The sequence below is a fragment of the Harpia harpyja genome, chromosome 4 (assembly GCF_026419915.1).
Source record: "Harpia harpyja isolate bHarHar1 chromosome 4, bHarHar1 primary haplotype, whole genome shotgun sequence".
NCBI lineage: Eukaryota > Metazoa > Chordata > Aves > Accipitriformes > Accipitridae > Harpia > Harpia harpyja.
Genome location: NC_068943.1, coordinates 41,456,628 through 41,473,021, shown reverse-complemented (window position 1 = coordinate 41,473,021; position 16,394 = coordinate 41,456,628). Strand labels below are relative to the sequence as shown.

The following is a 16,394-nucleotide window of genomic DNA, read 5'->3' as shown; positions in this document are numbered from 1 at the left end:
TGCATCTGGTTTATCCAGATGTGGTTCATCCATCTTGCTGCTGAGACTCGGACCTGCCACACGATGGCAGCCTGCAGACACCGACCGGAGCCTTGCGCCTGGAAAACTGCACGTTGGGAGAGAGGAAAGTGTTGATGAAGACTAGGAAAATGGTCCTCAGCAATGTACCTTTCTCCTGGCTACAGTCACTGCCTTCTTTCTCACCTGTTTTGGGCATACTGCCATCCTCGTATGTGGACTGGAGTTTGATAATCCCTCAGCTTAACTGGGAAAGAACTGAGTACTCGGAGCAGCCACGTTCTGGTCTGGTGCGCCCCTTGGTAGGGAGGTTGGGGCTGCTTGGATGAAAGTGGAAAAGAAAGAGAGTGGGGCCAGGCTCCCCAGGCTGGCCGTGCTGCAGCAGGTCATCTGCCTGTAGCGCAGGGTGTTAGGCTGGGGAGAAGAGTGTCAGGCAGGCTGTTGCGCAAAAGAGTGAGTTTTGGATGATGCTTTCCACCAGGGTTGCTTAGGCACCGAGTTGGTTTCTTCATCTGACCGTCCTCTTCCTCCCGGCAGACTCTGAGACAGCTTTGGCTGACGTGGCCCTGGATGTGCTTCGTCTGCTGCTGATGGATCACTGGAGCTGGCTGTGCACAGAGAACGTCCAGAAGGTCTTCCACCTGCTCTTTGGGACCCTCATTCAAAGGTAAGGCCTCAGCGACCAACCTTGCAGCTTTGTGGGCTGGCATTGCCTTTAGAGTTACGGTCTAAAATGGAGCTCTTGCCTGAATGCGCATAAATGCATTCCGTCACATGAAACAACAAGGTTCTGTAAAGAAGGTATCGTATTTATGTAAACATCTCGGAGATATGCAGTAGGAGCTGTTTTCCCCATGAGCAGCAGCGCAGCCCTAGCAGGTAGCCTCCTGTCCTTTAACAACAGGGGAAAGGAAGGATCCAGCCCTGGGGATGGGATGCTTCTTGCCTCATGAAAGGGTAAGAGTGCCCAGCTCCTTGGCTTTCTAGGGAGAGACTGGCCTCTGCTGGCCTCCTGGTCTCTCGCTGCCCAGGGGCTCAGCTTGTTTTTTCTACAAAAGGAGAATAAAAAGGCACAGGAAACAGCAACTTGTCAAGTACCAGCTCAGAGGGCAGCCTCCCAGGGCCTTTGCTCTCACTGATGCACACCTCTCTGATCTGTGGTGGGCCGCTAGTTCCTGTGCCTTGGGCAGTGACCCACAGATGTATTAGGGAAAGACTTCCTTTCCAGCTGGCATGCACTTGCCAAGCTTTTCTGGGGCCAGTGCCTCTGTGTGGTAAGGCACTAGGCCAAGACACACAAACAGAGAGCATTTCTGTTTTATTGTGTAGGTCGGTGACTATCACTTGCTGAGGACATGGTCCTTCAGAGTAAAAGGAAAGCCTTCCCGGAAGGGCTTTGGCTAGGGGGAGTCTTGGAGCAGTGCTTTTCCCACTCCTGCCCACTTTCTTCTCTTGCAGGCATTCAAAGCCAGCGTCAGAATGTGCAGGTCATCACTGTATAACCGATCTGGTAATTTAAGCTGCCCTCAGCAGAGGTTGCCAAAGTACTTTGAGGTCAGGAGCTGCTGGCCATCACTCCTGAGTCTGTTTCCTTGGGTGGAAGGAGGTGGGTGTTGCTCCCATTTCTCCAAAATGGGCTCTGGTCTTTTGGGGAATGAGCTGGAACCCAATCCTTGTGCGTAAGCACAGAAGTATGAGAGCTTGAATAGGCACGTCATCACCTCCTAATAAGCTGTGTCCTGGTCACCCGGGGAGCCTGCAGCCCCGATACGTGGCATTGGTATTTTCCACTAGAGAAACTGTCATACACACAGCTCATGCCTGGCTCTGGAAAGTGGAGGAGCTCCACAAGTTGTGCTAGTGGAGCAGCATGAGGGTGAATGTGTTTGTAGCTGCTCTGCTTCAATGGGTCTGGGTGAACCCACGTGTGCTGCAGGCAAACCTTTGGTTGGAGGTGATGTTGGGAAGTCCCGTGACTCCTTGGTGTCATGATCAGGACAGGGTGCAAATACAACCTTTTGAACTCACCCTGTGTCCCTGGGACTGTATGTGTCCATGCTGATATCCACATGTTGATGCTGGCTCTGCTTTTGTTCTGGGACAGTCAGGAGTCCGCAGGTCTGGTGTGAAGGGGACGGGGGAAGGAGTTGCACAGTGTGAACTGACCTGTTGCCAGAAGGATGGTGTTACTTGTGGATTGCTGCAGGGAACGCTTTCCTCCGCTGTTACTGCTGCTGAAGTCGCCACCCCTACCCAGAAGGCCGTGCTTGGGACAACGCTTTGGTCTCCTGAAAGGCAGGAGTGTTAGGGTGGAAGTTCTCCTATCTCGAATCAAGGGTGGCAGGTTTTTAGTGATTCTGGAAGCCCATGTGGAGGGCTGGGGCTCAGCAGGGTACTGCAATGGGCACAGGAACTGCTCTGAGAGCAGTCAGTGTCTGCCTGTCGTGAAAGCTGTGGTCTGGTATGAGACCATTGTTCAGACAATGCCCAAGACAGACATTCAAGATGAGGCATGTAGTTACCTCCACAGTGGAGGAGAATTGGGAATGGGGGGGCTCCGTGCTGGCTTGCCATTGCACCCTGTCCCTGAACCACGCAGAAGGGTGGCTGAGACTTGTTGTACTCATGGCTGGCCCAGGTGGCCATGGCTGTCCTGAGCAGATCAAGAATTCTCTAGCTCAGACCTGCTGCCAGCTGCCTATCCAGGGACACAGCATGGATTTGGTGGCGTTCCTCTTCCATTTAAGTATTTGCAACTTGATCGCTGCTCAGCCAGACCTGACACAGCCCTGGCACTGGCATTCTGGCGGGCACTGTGTCTGGGTACCCTTTACAGGTGGAGAAAATACCAGAAGCTGTTCTGGGAGTATGTGCTATTCAAGGCATCATTGCTCCTGCCTCTGAGAACAGGCAGACAAACACGGGGCGGCAGATGGGCACGCATCCTGTGTCTAACCGTTGCTGGTCACAAAGTATGAGTAGGCATCATCCCTTCAAGAGATGAGGTCCTTCTCTCTTCCCATCAGTGGCTGGGTTAGGTGGTGGGTGGTGGAACGGAGGTGTCCTAGCAGTGTTTTGGGTGTTAGGAAGGGGGTTGCTGCTGGTTACTCCTCTGCCAGCATGTATTTGGTGAGTAGCGTGCTGCTCCTGCAGCCTTCTCGCAGCTGCCTTTGTGGGCATTGCTACCACTCTGCACCGAGTGTGCTTTGTGCCAGAGCAGAAGAATCAACAGAGAAACACCAAGAACAAGGTCCAGCTTCTCCAGAGAGCCAAACCCCCTCTCCTTTGGGGACTTTCTCCCTTGGGCTTGCGGTGCCCACAGCATCCCCTGCGGTGGCATCGAGTGATTGCTGTGACCACACTGTTGCTGATTATGGGACCTCCCTACCCTGCTCCATTTGCCATTCTGTGCATGGAGCATCCCACCACACTCCTCTTTCCCCTCTTCTCCGTAGCTGAAATAGCTGGAGCCAGGCACTATCCGTCTCTCCTGACTGTCAGTTTAATGGCAGCTGGGGAGAGGAAGGCTGTATGACCGAAAAAGGTATTGTTAAGTAAAAGAGAAGTTGTGCGTGCAAACCCGCATTTGTGCGGCGCTCATCCCATTATGTAACAGGGAGTGATCCTTTTTCGGAGCCGAAAGGAGAGGCAGGTAGAGGGGAGGCAAAGGGGCCAGGAGGCTCGCTGGGAGCGGGGATGACCCTGGGGCTGAGGATTGCTTCCAGCAGTCTCTCTGCATGCTGGGTCTGTGCCTGTAAACAAACCCGCTGCCCTGCTCTGGCTCCGCACCCCTTCTCTGTCTGGCTCTCGCTTCCCTCCCAAGGGCTGGAAACACAGATCTCATCTCTTTCATAGGGAGGCTGCAACAGGGACCTGTTTGCAAAGGAGAGTAGATGGGGCTATTCTGGGCTCTGGAGATGTTTGGTGGAAGAGCTAAAAAGCATTTGGAGAATCCCTGTGCTTTTTAGAGCCTTGTGAGTCAAAGCAGCGTTAAAAATATATGGCAAGCACGCGAACCGCGCCATGGCTGTGACCCTGCGCCCTGCCCTCGGTCTGTCCCCGACGGCACGATGGTCACTAGGTCAGGGGTCTGCCAGTGCCGTGATGAGCCGGGGGCAGCCGAGGAGCCGGGGTGACAGCCACCGGGTACCACCTCATCGTGCCCTTCAGCCGCTGCTGGGGTTCTCCCAGGACCACATCTGCTTCCCCTTCTGGAGGGGAGCCCCAGCAGAGTGCCAGGATCCCAGGGATGGACCTGGGAGTATTTTAGGTGCAGATCCAGGTCTGTATGCTTTTCCTAGCTCCTTCCCATGCATCACAACAGAAAGCCGCGGCAGTGCAAACCACCGAGCGGAGGGAAGGTGTCTCAGCACACCCGGGCTGTCTGCACCCTGTAACCTGAGCGGGGCTGGGGCGCAGAGTCTGTGCCGGGGCTCGGAAGCGCCTGTGTGTATATAAGGGAGCGTGTGGAACTACGCAGGCAGCTTTGATGGTGTCATGTTCCACTGAGCATGAGTTAAAATAAATGCAAATCATCCCTGCCTTAGCCGGGAGCTCAGCACTGCTTGGCTTGCTGTTTACTTTGGGTCACTCTGGTGCTCCTCCAGGCTTTGTCCCCTGTCCCATCATTCCTCGGCAAAGCGGGTGGATTTGGGGAGGTGATGTTCCAGTCTGTGTGAGATGTAGAGGGAGAGCCAGCGATGCTTTGAGACTGATGACAAATGACTGTCAGGCTTTTATGAGAGTGGTTTCTTGCAAGTTCTTCTAGCTCTGGTTGCCTTTGTGAATCTGGCTAGCTTTGGCTTGTTTTCCTTGTAGGGTTTCAGCCACTGCTGAACTACCATGGGAAAGAAAATTCCGTCTGAGCTCAGATCCACCCTGGAGCTGAGTCTTGGGCTGTGGTCTTGCAGGGAGCCTGGCTCTTGGGTGCTGTGGTGGGGGACACTGAGACCTGGGGTGGGATCAGAGGAGAGAAGGAGCACTCGGGCAGCACACAGGACAGGTTTTGAATACACTAAACCGGGGCTGAGTGGTCCTAGGAAGGCTGTAGCAGCAAGGGGTTGTCTTTGATTTGAGGTGCTAGATCTTGGCAAGCATTTCTGGGGATCAAGAGCTGGGCAAGGCCACAGAGGCATAATAGCCTTCATCCTATCAGCAGTAGGTCTGGAGCATCTGAATTCTTGTTGCAGCCTAGATTTTGGCAGGAGGGTTCAGTCTGCTAGGGTTTGGATAAACAGTTTGGCTAGGTTGCGGTGTGAAGAGCAAACACCTCGACGCAGGCGGCCCTGCTTGCCTATGGAAACGATCTGGGCAAGGTATGGCTATGGCACGTGGAGGAAGCCGATGCCACACTCCGGGGTGGGTACAGGGAGGATGCGGTTGACACGAGCAGGGCTGCAGCCGGTGCAGGCAGCTGGAGCCTGCAGGGCTGTGGTCTGTTCCAGATTTTGTCCTTTCCAATACTGTCCTGCACATTCAGTGCACATTTGTCGGGAGATGCAAGGCTGGGGGGAGCAGGATGTGTCTCCTTGGCCCCTGAAGCAGTCTCGGAGCTGGCTGCTATGGATGTCGCTCCCTGCAGAGGTAAAAAAACACCATCAGCAACAGGGCCTCCCGTCTCCAGGGTGACTGTCGCATTGATGTGGCCTCCCCTCTGTCCTTTCCTGGCTCTCCATGCTGTCAGGTTTTGTGTCCCCCTCCATCCCTGCTTTGTTGTGTGTGTTGAGGGGTTGTTCAGCAGTGTGGCTGGTTTCATTAGCCCTCCCACTGAGGGCTCGCTCAGTTTCCAGACCTACCAAGTGAGAACTTCTCGGACCGATATCCATGGCCTGTGATTGACAAAGGTCCTTACTGGGACAGCAAAGGGTCCTTGCAGCCAAGCCTGGGGTCCCTTCGGCAGTCCGGACACCTGTGCCAGTCCAAAGGGTGCTGTAGCTTGCTCTCGCGGCACATCTCCCATCCCTCCTTCAGCAGGGATGTGGCACGGTGCCCGACCATTGCACAAGATGGGTTCGGGTGGGCTGTTACTGGGGGTTACCCCCATGCGCAACCCCAGGCTGCCCTCACCTTCTTGCTGTCATCTTAGCTTCGGGGCTGCGTGCCGGAGTCTGTCGATTCCAGGCCAGGTGTCGTGGTCACTTGTGCAACTGCTGCTGGGAGTCAAGGAGCTCATAGCTTCAGGGAGTTGCTTGCTGGGTGGGTTTGGGGTTTTTTTGGTTTTTCGCTTCTTTCTTCCTTGATCTCTGTGCCAACAGGACTGGCAAAAACAAAGACCCTTGGCAGCCTCCTTGATCCTCTTGACTTGAAAGTGCCACCGGCATGTAGTGTTGCCTGACCCTCTTAAATGTCCCTGACTAAACCTGCCCGCTTGGGCAGCCAAGCACCTGCAACCCCAGGCGTACTTGGAACACGCTGCCCTTGGGCAAGCAATTCTGCCCAGCCCTGGCTGTCTGGAGCCCTGCAGGGTCCATGTGCGACAGCTGAAACGGTGAGCTAGACCTCATCTCGGTGCCGGGTTGCACCGGGGGTCAGCACAAAGCTGGGCTGTACGTGTGTCACCCAGCATAGGGGCTATCCTGGCGTGGGACGTGGCTGTGCGTGGGCAGGCATTTGCTGCAGAGCCTCCCCGTTCCTTCCCTGCGTTATCTCTGAAAAAGACATTAAAGCCAAGGGTTGACTCGTGCTCTTCAGGTGCTAGGAGAAGCTGGGAAGGTTTGTGCTAAAGCTGTTCCCAGCGCGGTTGCGCCCGCTTTCCTTTGGCTTTGTAGCTGGCAGGTAGCTTACCACTCCGGGCTTGGGCAGCACCTCTGATTTTTGCTGGCAGAAACAAGCTGACAAAACACTGCAATGTCAGTGCAGCTGGGGCAACTAAATCCATTCGCTGTTCTGGCTTGTTACCCCATGAGAGCTGATTTAGGCACGTTTAGTGAAGACCTTTGCAACTGTGCTTTGAGGGGCTGTGCTGGCAGGCTGAGGTACGTGGCAGCAAAGGTCCTGTCCCTCCCACGGCAGTTCAAGTGTGCACCCCAGCCTAAAAGCCAGCAACAGAGTTTGTATATAAAGGAACCAACCTTATGGCACCTTCCTCCTCATCTCTGGATTTGGCTATTTGTACTGTAGCTGCAAGGAGCGGTAGAAATCACAGGCCTATGGTATGTCAGCAAAAGTGATCTTCAGGACTGTGTGTGTCTTCGTGTGTGTATGTAAAGTAAATAAAAATCAACTTGGAAATGGGCCTCGATTCAGTTGTCTCCAAGCACCTGGAAATTTTGGATCTGGCTTTGAATCTCTGTCCCAAACAAATTTTTTTTTCCTTTCTAGAAGCAGCATTCTTCCAAAAACAGCCACTAGAATGAAGCAAGCACTCTGTGCTTTGATAACAATTGCAACATTATTTTAACTGCATCTCTCTTTTTTTCTTTCGATTCTGTTTCAGCAATTAGATACGTGCCAACTTTTTTCCTAGATTTTAAAATAAATAAAAAAACCCAACTTCCTATTTCAAATAGAACAGGCAAAGAAGAAAAGGACTGAGAGGAAATGTCTCCTCATTGGCTTTAGTTTTCCCTGGCTTGTGAAGGGTTAATGGTGTTTTTCTGTATTTTGATTCTGAAGTGGGCTAATGAAGCAATCTGCTCTGAGCAGGACCTGGCTGAGACAGCCTGGCCTCTCCCTGGGGCACCGCTGAGAGCTTAATTGGCTCAATAAATACTTGATGAAGATGTTATCGAAAGCCAGGGTGCTTTGTTAAAAATCAAGGGGGTTTGAGGATGATTTTTTTCTTAATCACGTAGCTTTCTCCCCCTTTCCTGAGCCCCACGGCATCTCAGGGAGATCTAACTTGAGAAAAGCAAAAAACAGAGCAGCTAGGTTAATTCACCGGGGGGAGAAGACATTGGAGTTGGAGCCCTGTGTGTTTACACAATTTCTTTTTGCGGCAGGTGTGTTTTGGAGGGAGCAGTACATAAAGCGGCAGAGAGCAGTGCCCCAAATCCCAACACCGAAGTGTGGTTTCATGCCTACAGGCAGTAGGGGATGATCTGTTTTCCTCCTCTGCCCCACAGCAAAAAGTCCTGCGTACCCACTTCTCACAGGGCTTCTGCCAGCTCCACCTCTCACTGCGTGGGTCAAGCAGGTAGAAAAATCCCACTGCCCTACGCTGGCAAGGCGCTGGCGTGGGTAAGTCTAATCGTGTCAGATGGAAATGCTACCAGCGTGAACTCCTTGCAGCTTGATTTGTTTCTTGCTTCCTTCGGTGCAGCTGCCGTCAGGGGAACTGTGCTTGGGAGGTGTGAGGCTGGCAAGACACTCTGTTCGAGGGGAAGGCACTCGGCCACAGGACCGCTGCCTCACTGGTCAAACACTTCATTACCGTGTGCTCGGGCAGGGGTACAGGACGTATCGTTCATAGCATATACAACTGTAAACTTTTTATAGGGCAGCAGGAGAGGAGCATTTCCAGTAAGGCGAGAAGGATAGTTTACTTTTTGCATGTGTGTGTTTGGCCAGAAGTTTAAAAGGACTCAGGATGCTTTGTATTCTTTGATTTATGGAGGGCTTTTTTTCTTTTCTTTTCTTTCCTGTTTCCTTCCTCTGCAAAGGGTTTACTGATGGCCTGAACAAGTGTGGGTTTGCTTTGAAGGTGTTTGAGCCGAGCATGCCAGCAGTCGGCTGCATGTGTTTCTGCTGGCGGCTGTGTGGAGAAGGTGGATGTGGGCTCAAGTAGCAGGTGCTAAAAGCCGAGCCTGGGGGCGAAAGCTCTCCATTTGTGTTTTTCCATTCTTCTAACTGTGCCCGCTGCAGCTGTTTCTTGAGTTTTACAAGCTTTGCTCAGAAACGTTTTACAGTCAAAGCATTGAAATGTTGCTCTTTCTGAGCCCTTGAGTTAAGGGTATTCTTGTGGTTTGAGGCACAATTTAGGGAGGAATTTGGGGGACAAGTACTGCAAAGGGAGGGATGGTCTGGTGATTTAAGTACCAGCCTTTCTTGATTTCATGAGTCAGATGCTTGAATGCCTTGCACATTTCCAGATGTTGTCTTTTTCTTAAATCTTTTTCACTGCCTTGGTCTCACGGGCCTTTTTTGAGCTTCTGGTTAACCATGCTGTGTTAACTGACCTCAGAGAAACGGAGGCCTTGTTCTGGGGTGGAAAGTAGTAGATGTTGAGCTGGACTTGCTACTGTTATGCACAGCTCATGTATATTTATAGACCTATTTGTATTTATACAGCTAAAGCAGACTAGTAGAGGCTTTCTCATCTTTGTCTTCTTCCTAACATGGCCTCCAGTTTGTGTTTCTCTAAATCCTTAAAATCCTCAGTTTTGGGGGAATCGCAATTGCTATTGCTGCAGATTTTAATTACAATCAGCATAGTTAACTTAACCATTCCTCGGCTCAAGTGAACTTAGCAATTCTTACCCTAACCTTGATGGATGAGAAAAGCAGAGGTTTACCAGCTTCTAGCAGCCGTTTGTAAATTTGGAGAGTACAATATCTTTTTGTCCATTCTCGGCCTGTCTTTCTTTTCCAGACTAAGCAAATCCAATCTGTCCAACCTTTACTTGCTGAGCTGAGCTCTCTCTATCTGCAGGTGAACCCCCCGGGTAGTCCACTTAAGTGAGTGCATCCAGCTCGCAGGAGCCAGGTAAAACCAAGTTCGTACACTGTGTTTTGCCTGTTCCTAACTCTTAGTCTGTCTTTACCATAGGCTGTTCATCTTAGCAGCCCTTGTTGCTTCTAGGTGCCGGAGGAGGGCCAAGGTATGTACCCCCCAGGCCTTGTTTCTCATTCCCAGGGCATTTCTGCCGTTCCTATCTTAATGAGTCCCTTCAGCTGACCTTGGAGTTCCAGCTTAAGCCATGGCATTAAATCAGCTCTTTTTTAGCAGCTGTTTCATTCCTCCATCAGCAGCTATTTCAAACAGAGGACCCTTACAACATGGGCAAGTTATGCACCTCCAGACTAATGTCCAGGACTTCGTAGCCTTTGCAGTCTGTCTCTTCGCATTGGGCATTATCAAAGCATTTTGAACGTCTGAGCCCAGGAGGTCACTTTCTATCTATTTCTGGTCTCAACTGAAGTGTAAGGAGATGGTTTGGTGATGGGTTTGTTTTTCTTTCTTTCTTATTAAGGCTATTTCTTCATGAAATAGCAGAATGGAAATAGTAACTCATCAGCCATCCAAAAAAAAAAAAAAGATAGGTCTATTTGTATTTCTTGCTGGATTTATTTCTACCTGGGAGCAGGCGTGTGGGTGCTTTTGATGTGGCACATGGGTCTCAAATGCTTAGACCTTTAATAGTACGAAAAATCATCTGTGATCTGCTGGCGAAGGTCAGCTTTGGACCAGCACATATTTGGAGTTCCTGTGTGAGAAGTGTGAGCTGTTAATCCTGATTCTGGTGTAGCAAGTCTGCCTGATGGAAAGGTCAATTTGCCATAGAAATCTGGGGTTTGCTCGGGTAGGATTTTTCAATAAAGCTTGGTGTGACCCTCCCTGAGGTGCAACTACAGTTGTGAGAACGGAGGAGTTACTTTGCTTCTCACCATTTAATAACTGTTGCTCGTGCATGCCCCTGTGTGTGTTCTGCAAATGCAGCATGCATCCCCCCAAAGCAGGCATTGGCAGTGACTTTTAACGGGTTCAGATTGAGAGCAGGAAGGAAAACTCTTCGTGGCAGGTTAGTCTGTTTTGATATTTTCTTTCAAAGTGTCTGAGAGCATCAGGTGCTCTCCCAGGGAGGATGCTGAGCCAGATGGACCAGTCTTGACAGTTCCTCTCTTCCCAGTGCTTTTGGGATGGGTCCACACACTAATAGATGGGTGAAAGAGACCTCAGAGCACAGTGACTTTAGTCTTCCTTCCATTTGCACCCAGCTTTGGTTTCTCTTCCTTCTTTCTTGTTCCCTTTCCTGTCTAGTTTCTTTTTTTTTTCTTTTTTTTTTTGTATACTTTGTGGTTTTGGGTGCCTCTTCCCCCTTTCCTAGCAGTGAGTATCCTGCTGTCTGAGCACCGTGCGATGGGGCAAGTTGGCCTCTTCTCAGGAGCTTGCATGGAACTGTAGCACGCATCGGCGCAGGTGGGGCAAAACTGACGGAGCCGTTCGCAGATCCTGCCCCTTGCTGTCCAAAGTGGAAGGCAGTGAGCTGCCAGACTAAGTAAAAAAAAAACATCTATGGTGTTTTGCAGCTGTGGGAACTAAGACCTGTAAGCACTTGCATAATCGCAGTGTGTGCACATGTGACCAGATTTATAGGTGTTACTTCTAGGCCTCATTGCCTAGTTCTGGTGGCTTTGTGGAAATAAATGAGCTAGAAATGGTAAGTTGTTTGTACGGGGCCTTCCAGCATTCGTCAGTTCTCAGTCTACTCTTGAGCTGTCTGGAAACGCATGCTGTCTTCTCTAAGTTCAGCTTTCACTCTGCCCACTATTTGCTTGATTTTTTTGCTATTTTAGGAACATTCCTAAGAAAAAGAAAGCTTGTTGTTTGCTTTCTGCAACCTTTTAAAGGATGGTAAGTGACTATTGCTGTGATGATTCAAGTCAATATGCAGTCTGATCTCCCTAGATGCAGGGTTGTACTGTTTGCAGGTCTGTCCCCAAGTCTCTGAACTTCTGTTGCTTGTCAAATGTTTTCTCAATTAGGAAAGCAGGTTGTATAAGAAAACATGTTAATGAAAAACCATGTTAATGAAAACTCTTGCCCCTAGAGGAGCCACAGTTTAACACTTTAATTTGGTTGGGGATGGCTGAGGGTTTAACATGATCCACGGTGTTAAACTCTGCTGATAGCTGGAGATAAAAACCCTTTTAAGCAATTGTATTTCAAACGTGGCCTTTTCCCAGGCAAGACTGTACTGTGACATTTTGTCCTCTAAGACAGGTAGAAGCTACGCTTTGGATCTCTGGCACTATCTTGCAGCAACAACAGTACTTGGGGTCCCTGGTGAGGCTGAGCATAAAGGCCGTTGTATTGGGTTTGTGTGGCAAGGTTTTGGTAGTGGGGGGGTTACAGGGGTGGCTTTTGTGAGAAGCTGCTAGAAGCTCCCTCTGTGTCCGACAGAGCCAATGCCAGCCGGCTCTAAGACAGACCTGCCGCCGGCCAAGGCCAAGCCAATCAGCAATAGTGGTAGCGCCTCTGTGATAACATATTTAAGAAGGAAAAAAAGTTGCAGCAGGCACAGAAATGGCAGCTGGAGAGAGGAGCGAGAACGTGTAAGAGAAACAACCCTGCAGACCCCCAGGTCAGTGAAGAAGGAGGGGGAGGAGGTGCTCCAGGTGCCAGAGTGGAGATTCCCCTGCAGCCTGTGGGGAAGACCATGGTGAGGCAGGCTGTCCCCCTGCAGCCCAGGGAGGTCCACGGGGGAGCAGATCTCCACCTGCAGACCGGGGAGGACCCCACGCCAGAGCAGGTGGGTGCCCAAAGGAGGCTGTGACCCCCATGAGAAGCCCGCGCTGGAGCAGCCTCCTGGCAGGACTTGCGGATCTGTGGAGAGAGGAGCCCACGGAGCAGGTTTTCTGGCAGGACTTGTGACCCCGTGGGGGACCCATGTTGGAGCAGTGTGCTCCTGAAGAACTGCAGCCTGTGGGAGGGACCCCACGCTGGAGCAGGGGAAGAGTGTGATGAGTCCTTCCCCTGAAGAGGATGAAGTGGCAGAGACAACATGTGATGAACTGACCGTAACCCCCATTCCCTGTCCCCCTGTGCTGCTGCGGGGGTAGGTCCAGAATCCGGGAGTGAAGTTGTGCCTGGGAAGAAGGCAGGGGTGGAGGGAAGGTGTTTTGAGATTTGGGTTTATTTCTCATTACCCTACTCTGGTTGATTTGCAAAAAATTAAGTGGTTTTTTCCCCAAGTTGAGTCTGTTTTGCCCGTGACAGTAATTGGTTGAATGATCTCTCCTATCCTTATCTTGACCCATGAGCCCTTTGTTATATTTTCTCTCCCCTGTCCAGCTGAGGCGGGGGGAGTGATAGAACAGCTTTGGTGGGCACCTGGCATCCAGCCAGGGTGAACCCACCACATCCGTGTCTCCTCATTTCCAGTGCCATTAGTGGGATCACCAGGAGCATTGCCCATGCTCCAGTTAGACCTTGCTCTGAGACATAACAGGCCTTACTGCTGCACCAAGGTGCTTTTTCAGGTTTTTTTTAATGGTGTTTGTTTTTGCAGCTGGCATTTCCTAGGTGTCCATCCTTCAAAACCTGTAGCTTGGCACCTCGTTTCGTGCTGAAGAAGGGAGCATCGTGTTGCAGCCCTGGCCCCGATGATGGCTACCTGCCGTTCCTTTGCCCCTGGATACCTTTAGGTGTTGCTATTCCCAACTCTCCGCTCGCGTTGTCCTGGTTGCGTGCGGAAGGACGCCCTTGGCCCAAATGCCTCGCCTGAAAAGAATGCAGACAGTCTGGCAGAGCGCAGGTTAAATAAAGTTTGCCTTGGCAGGGCCCATGCTCTTGGATGTACTATGAGCTGCCGGGGCGTAGTGGTGACGGAATTGCAAGCACGAACGCCAGCTGCCAAGAGGAACGGGTCTCCTGGCCCTGCTTGTGGACTCCTCTCCTCTGGGACTCTTGAAGTATTGGTGAAATAGCAAGCCTTTTCCCTACCCCAAGCCCATACTGACGCTCCCCTCTTTGCTCTGGAGCCTCCCGCTGATGAGGACGGCGTCAGCGGCCCATTGCCGTTGGTGCCGCACCACCGAGTCCCGGTCTTGCTAAATCAATGGGGACCCTCCTGTTGGCCTCTGTGGCGTCAGGGATTTTTCTGCTGACCTCTCCTTATTCCAGGGGGAATGATTTTAAGCACTGGCGAGTTTTGACTGACGGCTGTGGCTTTTGCTATTACACGGGGAAGTGACTTCACATCTGGGAAATACGGTCTGCATGATTGATTTAGAAACTTTCCCTGGCCAGCACTTGGGTGGTGTGGACACATCTCCCCCGTGCAGGCTGCAAACGTCTCTGAGCCCTTATGTGGAGCAGCATTCCCGTGGCCTCGGGATTTGCAGGTTGTTACCGTATAAAGGGCACAGTCTTGGGTTAGCAGGAGGGTCGACCAGCAGTTTTGTTGGCAGGTACCTAACTTTCCTTTTAATAGATGTGCAGCGTGGGGTTTTGGATGGGAGCGGCGATGATTTCATTGCCTGCCACCAGTGGATGGAGCAGGGTTGGACAGCAGGGGAGCAGCAGGATATTCGTGCCTTGCCATCCTGGGAGCATGTGTTTCGGTCTCCAGGCGAGACACCCTTGACTCTAGGTAGCAGAAGGACTGACGAGAGGAGCAGAGGTTGCCAGACCATGCTCGTGTCCTTCCAGTCAGTCACAGCAGTTGTTTTTGAGTTAAAACACCAATTCTGGTACTTCTCCTAGCTGTCTCAGCTCTGTCATCTGCTTGTTCATGGACATAACTTAGGAGGTTAATGCCAGTCAGATCCCTTAGCTGTGCTCCCTTTAGGCACCAGTTACTCATTTGGTTTCCTGCAGGCAGCAGGGCGATGGAGGTTTTCCTGGCTTTTGCTTTTCCACTGTGACTTTGCGTTAGTGTTTCTGTCTATAAGATGGGTATCATATACATACTTCTGGTGCATAGGGAAACTCAGCTAGTTAATACTTGTGAAAATGTTTAATGTATAGACTTGGAAGATGCATGTTAACTTAACCCAGCAAGCTGATATTTCTCTCCAGCCTCTGATTGGAGAAAAGCTTCTGAGTTGGTACCAAGCCTTTTCCTGACTTTTCCTGACCTCTTTCTCTCTCTCCCTGTGCCCACAGGTGGCTGGAAGTCCAGGTGGTTAACCTGACCTGCACCCAGCGTTGGGTCCAGTACCTCCAGTTGCTACAGGAATCCATCTGGCCTGGAGGATTTTTGCCAGCAGTGCCTAAACCAGCCAGGACAGAGGAACAGAAGAAAGCAGCAGCAGAGCAGGCCCTGCAGAGCCTGATGGGCATCTTGCCTCGTAAGTGTGCCCCAGGGACACGTCAGCTGCCCTTGAGAAAGGAGCAGTACGGGTGGCTGGGGAACCCTCCAGTGCATTGGCATCTCTGGAAATGTGGTTAAACACAGAGATGGAGCCTGCTCGTGCCAAGGCAGTGGGAAATGTTCATGACCTTTGAGGTTTGAATGGTTTCCTGCAAGTAAAAACCACAGTTTCCCAGTTCTAGATAGTTTGCATAACCATTTGAGGAGCAGCACAGCTGAGAGAGAAAGGACACGTGTCTTGGTGATACCCAGAAGCAGAGCGGCCCCATACTCTGTGCTTAGTGCTGGTGGTGCAGTTCCCACTGAGCCACCTCAAACGAGGTAGGGCTCAGGAAAGCCAGCGCCACGCTGTGCTTCCACCTGTTGCCAAAGGGTACCATTGCTGAGAAGAGTCCTAAGGCAAAGCCTTTGGCTTCTCGCTCTGAAGAGTGGCTTTTCCACTGGACTGAAATCATGAGCCCAGCTGCACTGGATTTCCCTCTCTTGAAGTTTGACACGGGGACCTTTGGCATTAAAGCAGCTGCTGCCTAATCCATGTGAGTACAGTCTGAACTTTTAACTCCTTGCTGCAGTGTAAGGGGCCCTTACTCTCCTTTGGGGATGAAAAAGCACTACCAGTATATGCCCTTCCAGGCTGGAATGCTTTTCTGGCATTCAATCCTGTCCCTGGCTGTTTTCAGTCATGGTAATGTTGGGCATGAGATGCCTCAAGCTCAGAGCACCATCACAAACTTTGATTTAGTACCCACCAGCAGAAGACCTGACCCTGTTTTACTACTGTGGAAATGTGCAGTTCCTAAAGCTTTGTCTCTGATGTCGACAGATGTGATCCAAGAAATCCTTGGAACCAGTAAATGTCGGATGAGCTGGAACCTGGTACTGGAGTCCCTGGGCCGGCCTGTGATAAACAGGTACATGGACTATAGTCTCATTACCCTGATAGCCTTTGCTGTGGGGCCTATAAGCTACTGTCAGGGCTTTGCCGTGAGATTCACACTGCCAGCTTCTTGGCACAGAACTTACCTGGCTAATTATCATAGGCTTATACTATCAAAGGGCATCTGGCTGGCTTATTATGAAGGTGCATGTCTAGGACCTCGGTCTGTCTGGTGATCATTGAGCCAGTCTTGTTAATTATGTTGTTGGGCCTGCTTAGTTTGTGGATGTCAGGGGACTGTCAGAGGAAATAAGATGAATCCTGGTTTAGTTTGTTGTTTTTAGAGGAGTTTAGGGAGCTGCATATGTGTGTAGATAGTGTTTTTCTGGATACCCATCACTGTGCATTTGGAAAGCAATGTTTTTGTGATTAAGTGCAGAGGAATGCATGTGCCACCTCGCTCCAGGAGATGCATTTGTGTTTTCTGTGCTGCTCAGCAGCTTCAAACACCCACTGGTTTGGGG

At 51.1% G+C, this 16,394-nt stretch overlaps 1 protein-coding gene across 7 annotated transcripts in view; it reads left to right on the top strand.

The window, feature by feature from the left end:
* The window catches only part of SNX19 (sorting nexin 19), a 135,815-nt gene that overhangs the window by 7,586 nt on the left and 111,835 nt on the right, over window positions 1-16,394 (top strand). For 6 of the 7 annotated variants that reach the window (XR_008235091.1, XR_008235088.1, XR_008235087.1 and 3 more), the window contains exons 8-10: window positions 556-685; window positions 14,786-14,970; window positions 15,817-15,904. Coding sequence is in view for 2 of the 7 variants with exons in the window: in XM_052786386.1 (XP_052642346.1) it covers window positions 556-685; window positions 14,786-14,970; window positions 15,817-15,904 (403 nt within the window). In the remaining 5 variants the exon portion in view is untranslated. Of the gene's footprint in view, window positions 1-555; window positions 686-9,607; window positions 12,367-14,785; window positions 14,971-15,816; window positions 15,905-16,394 lie in introns of those variants that run through there. The other variant, XM_052786388.1, reaches the window with a different exon arrangement.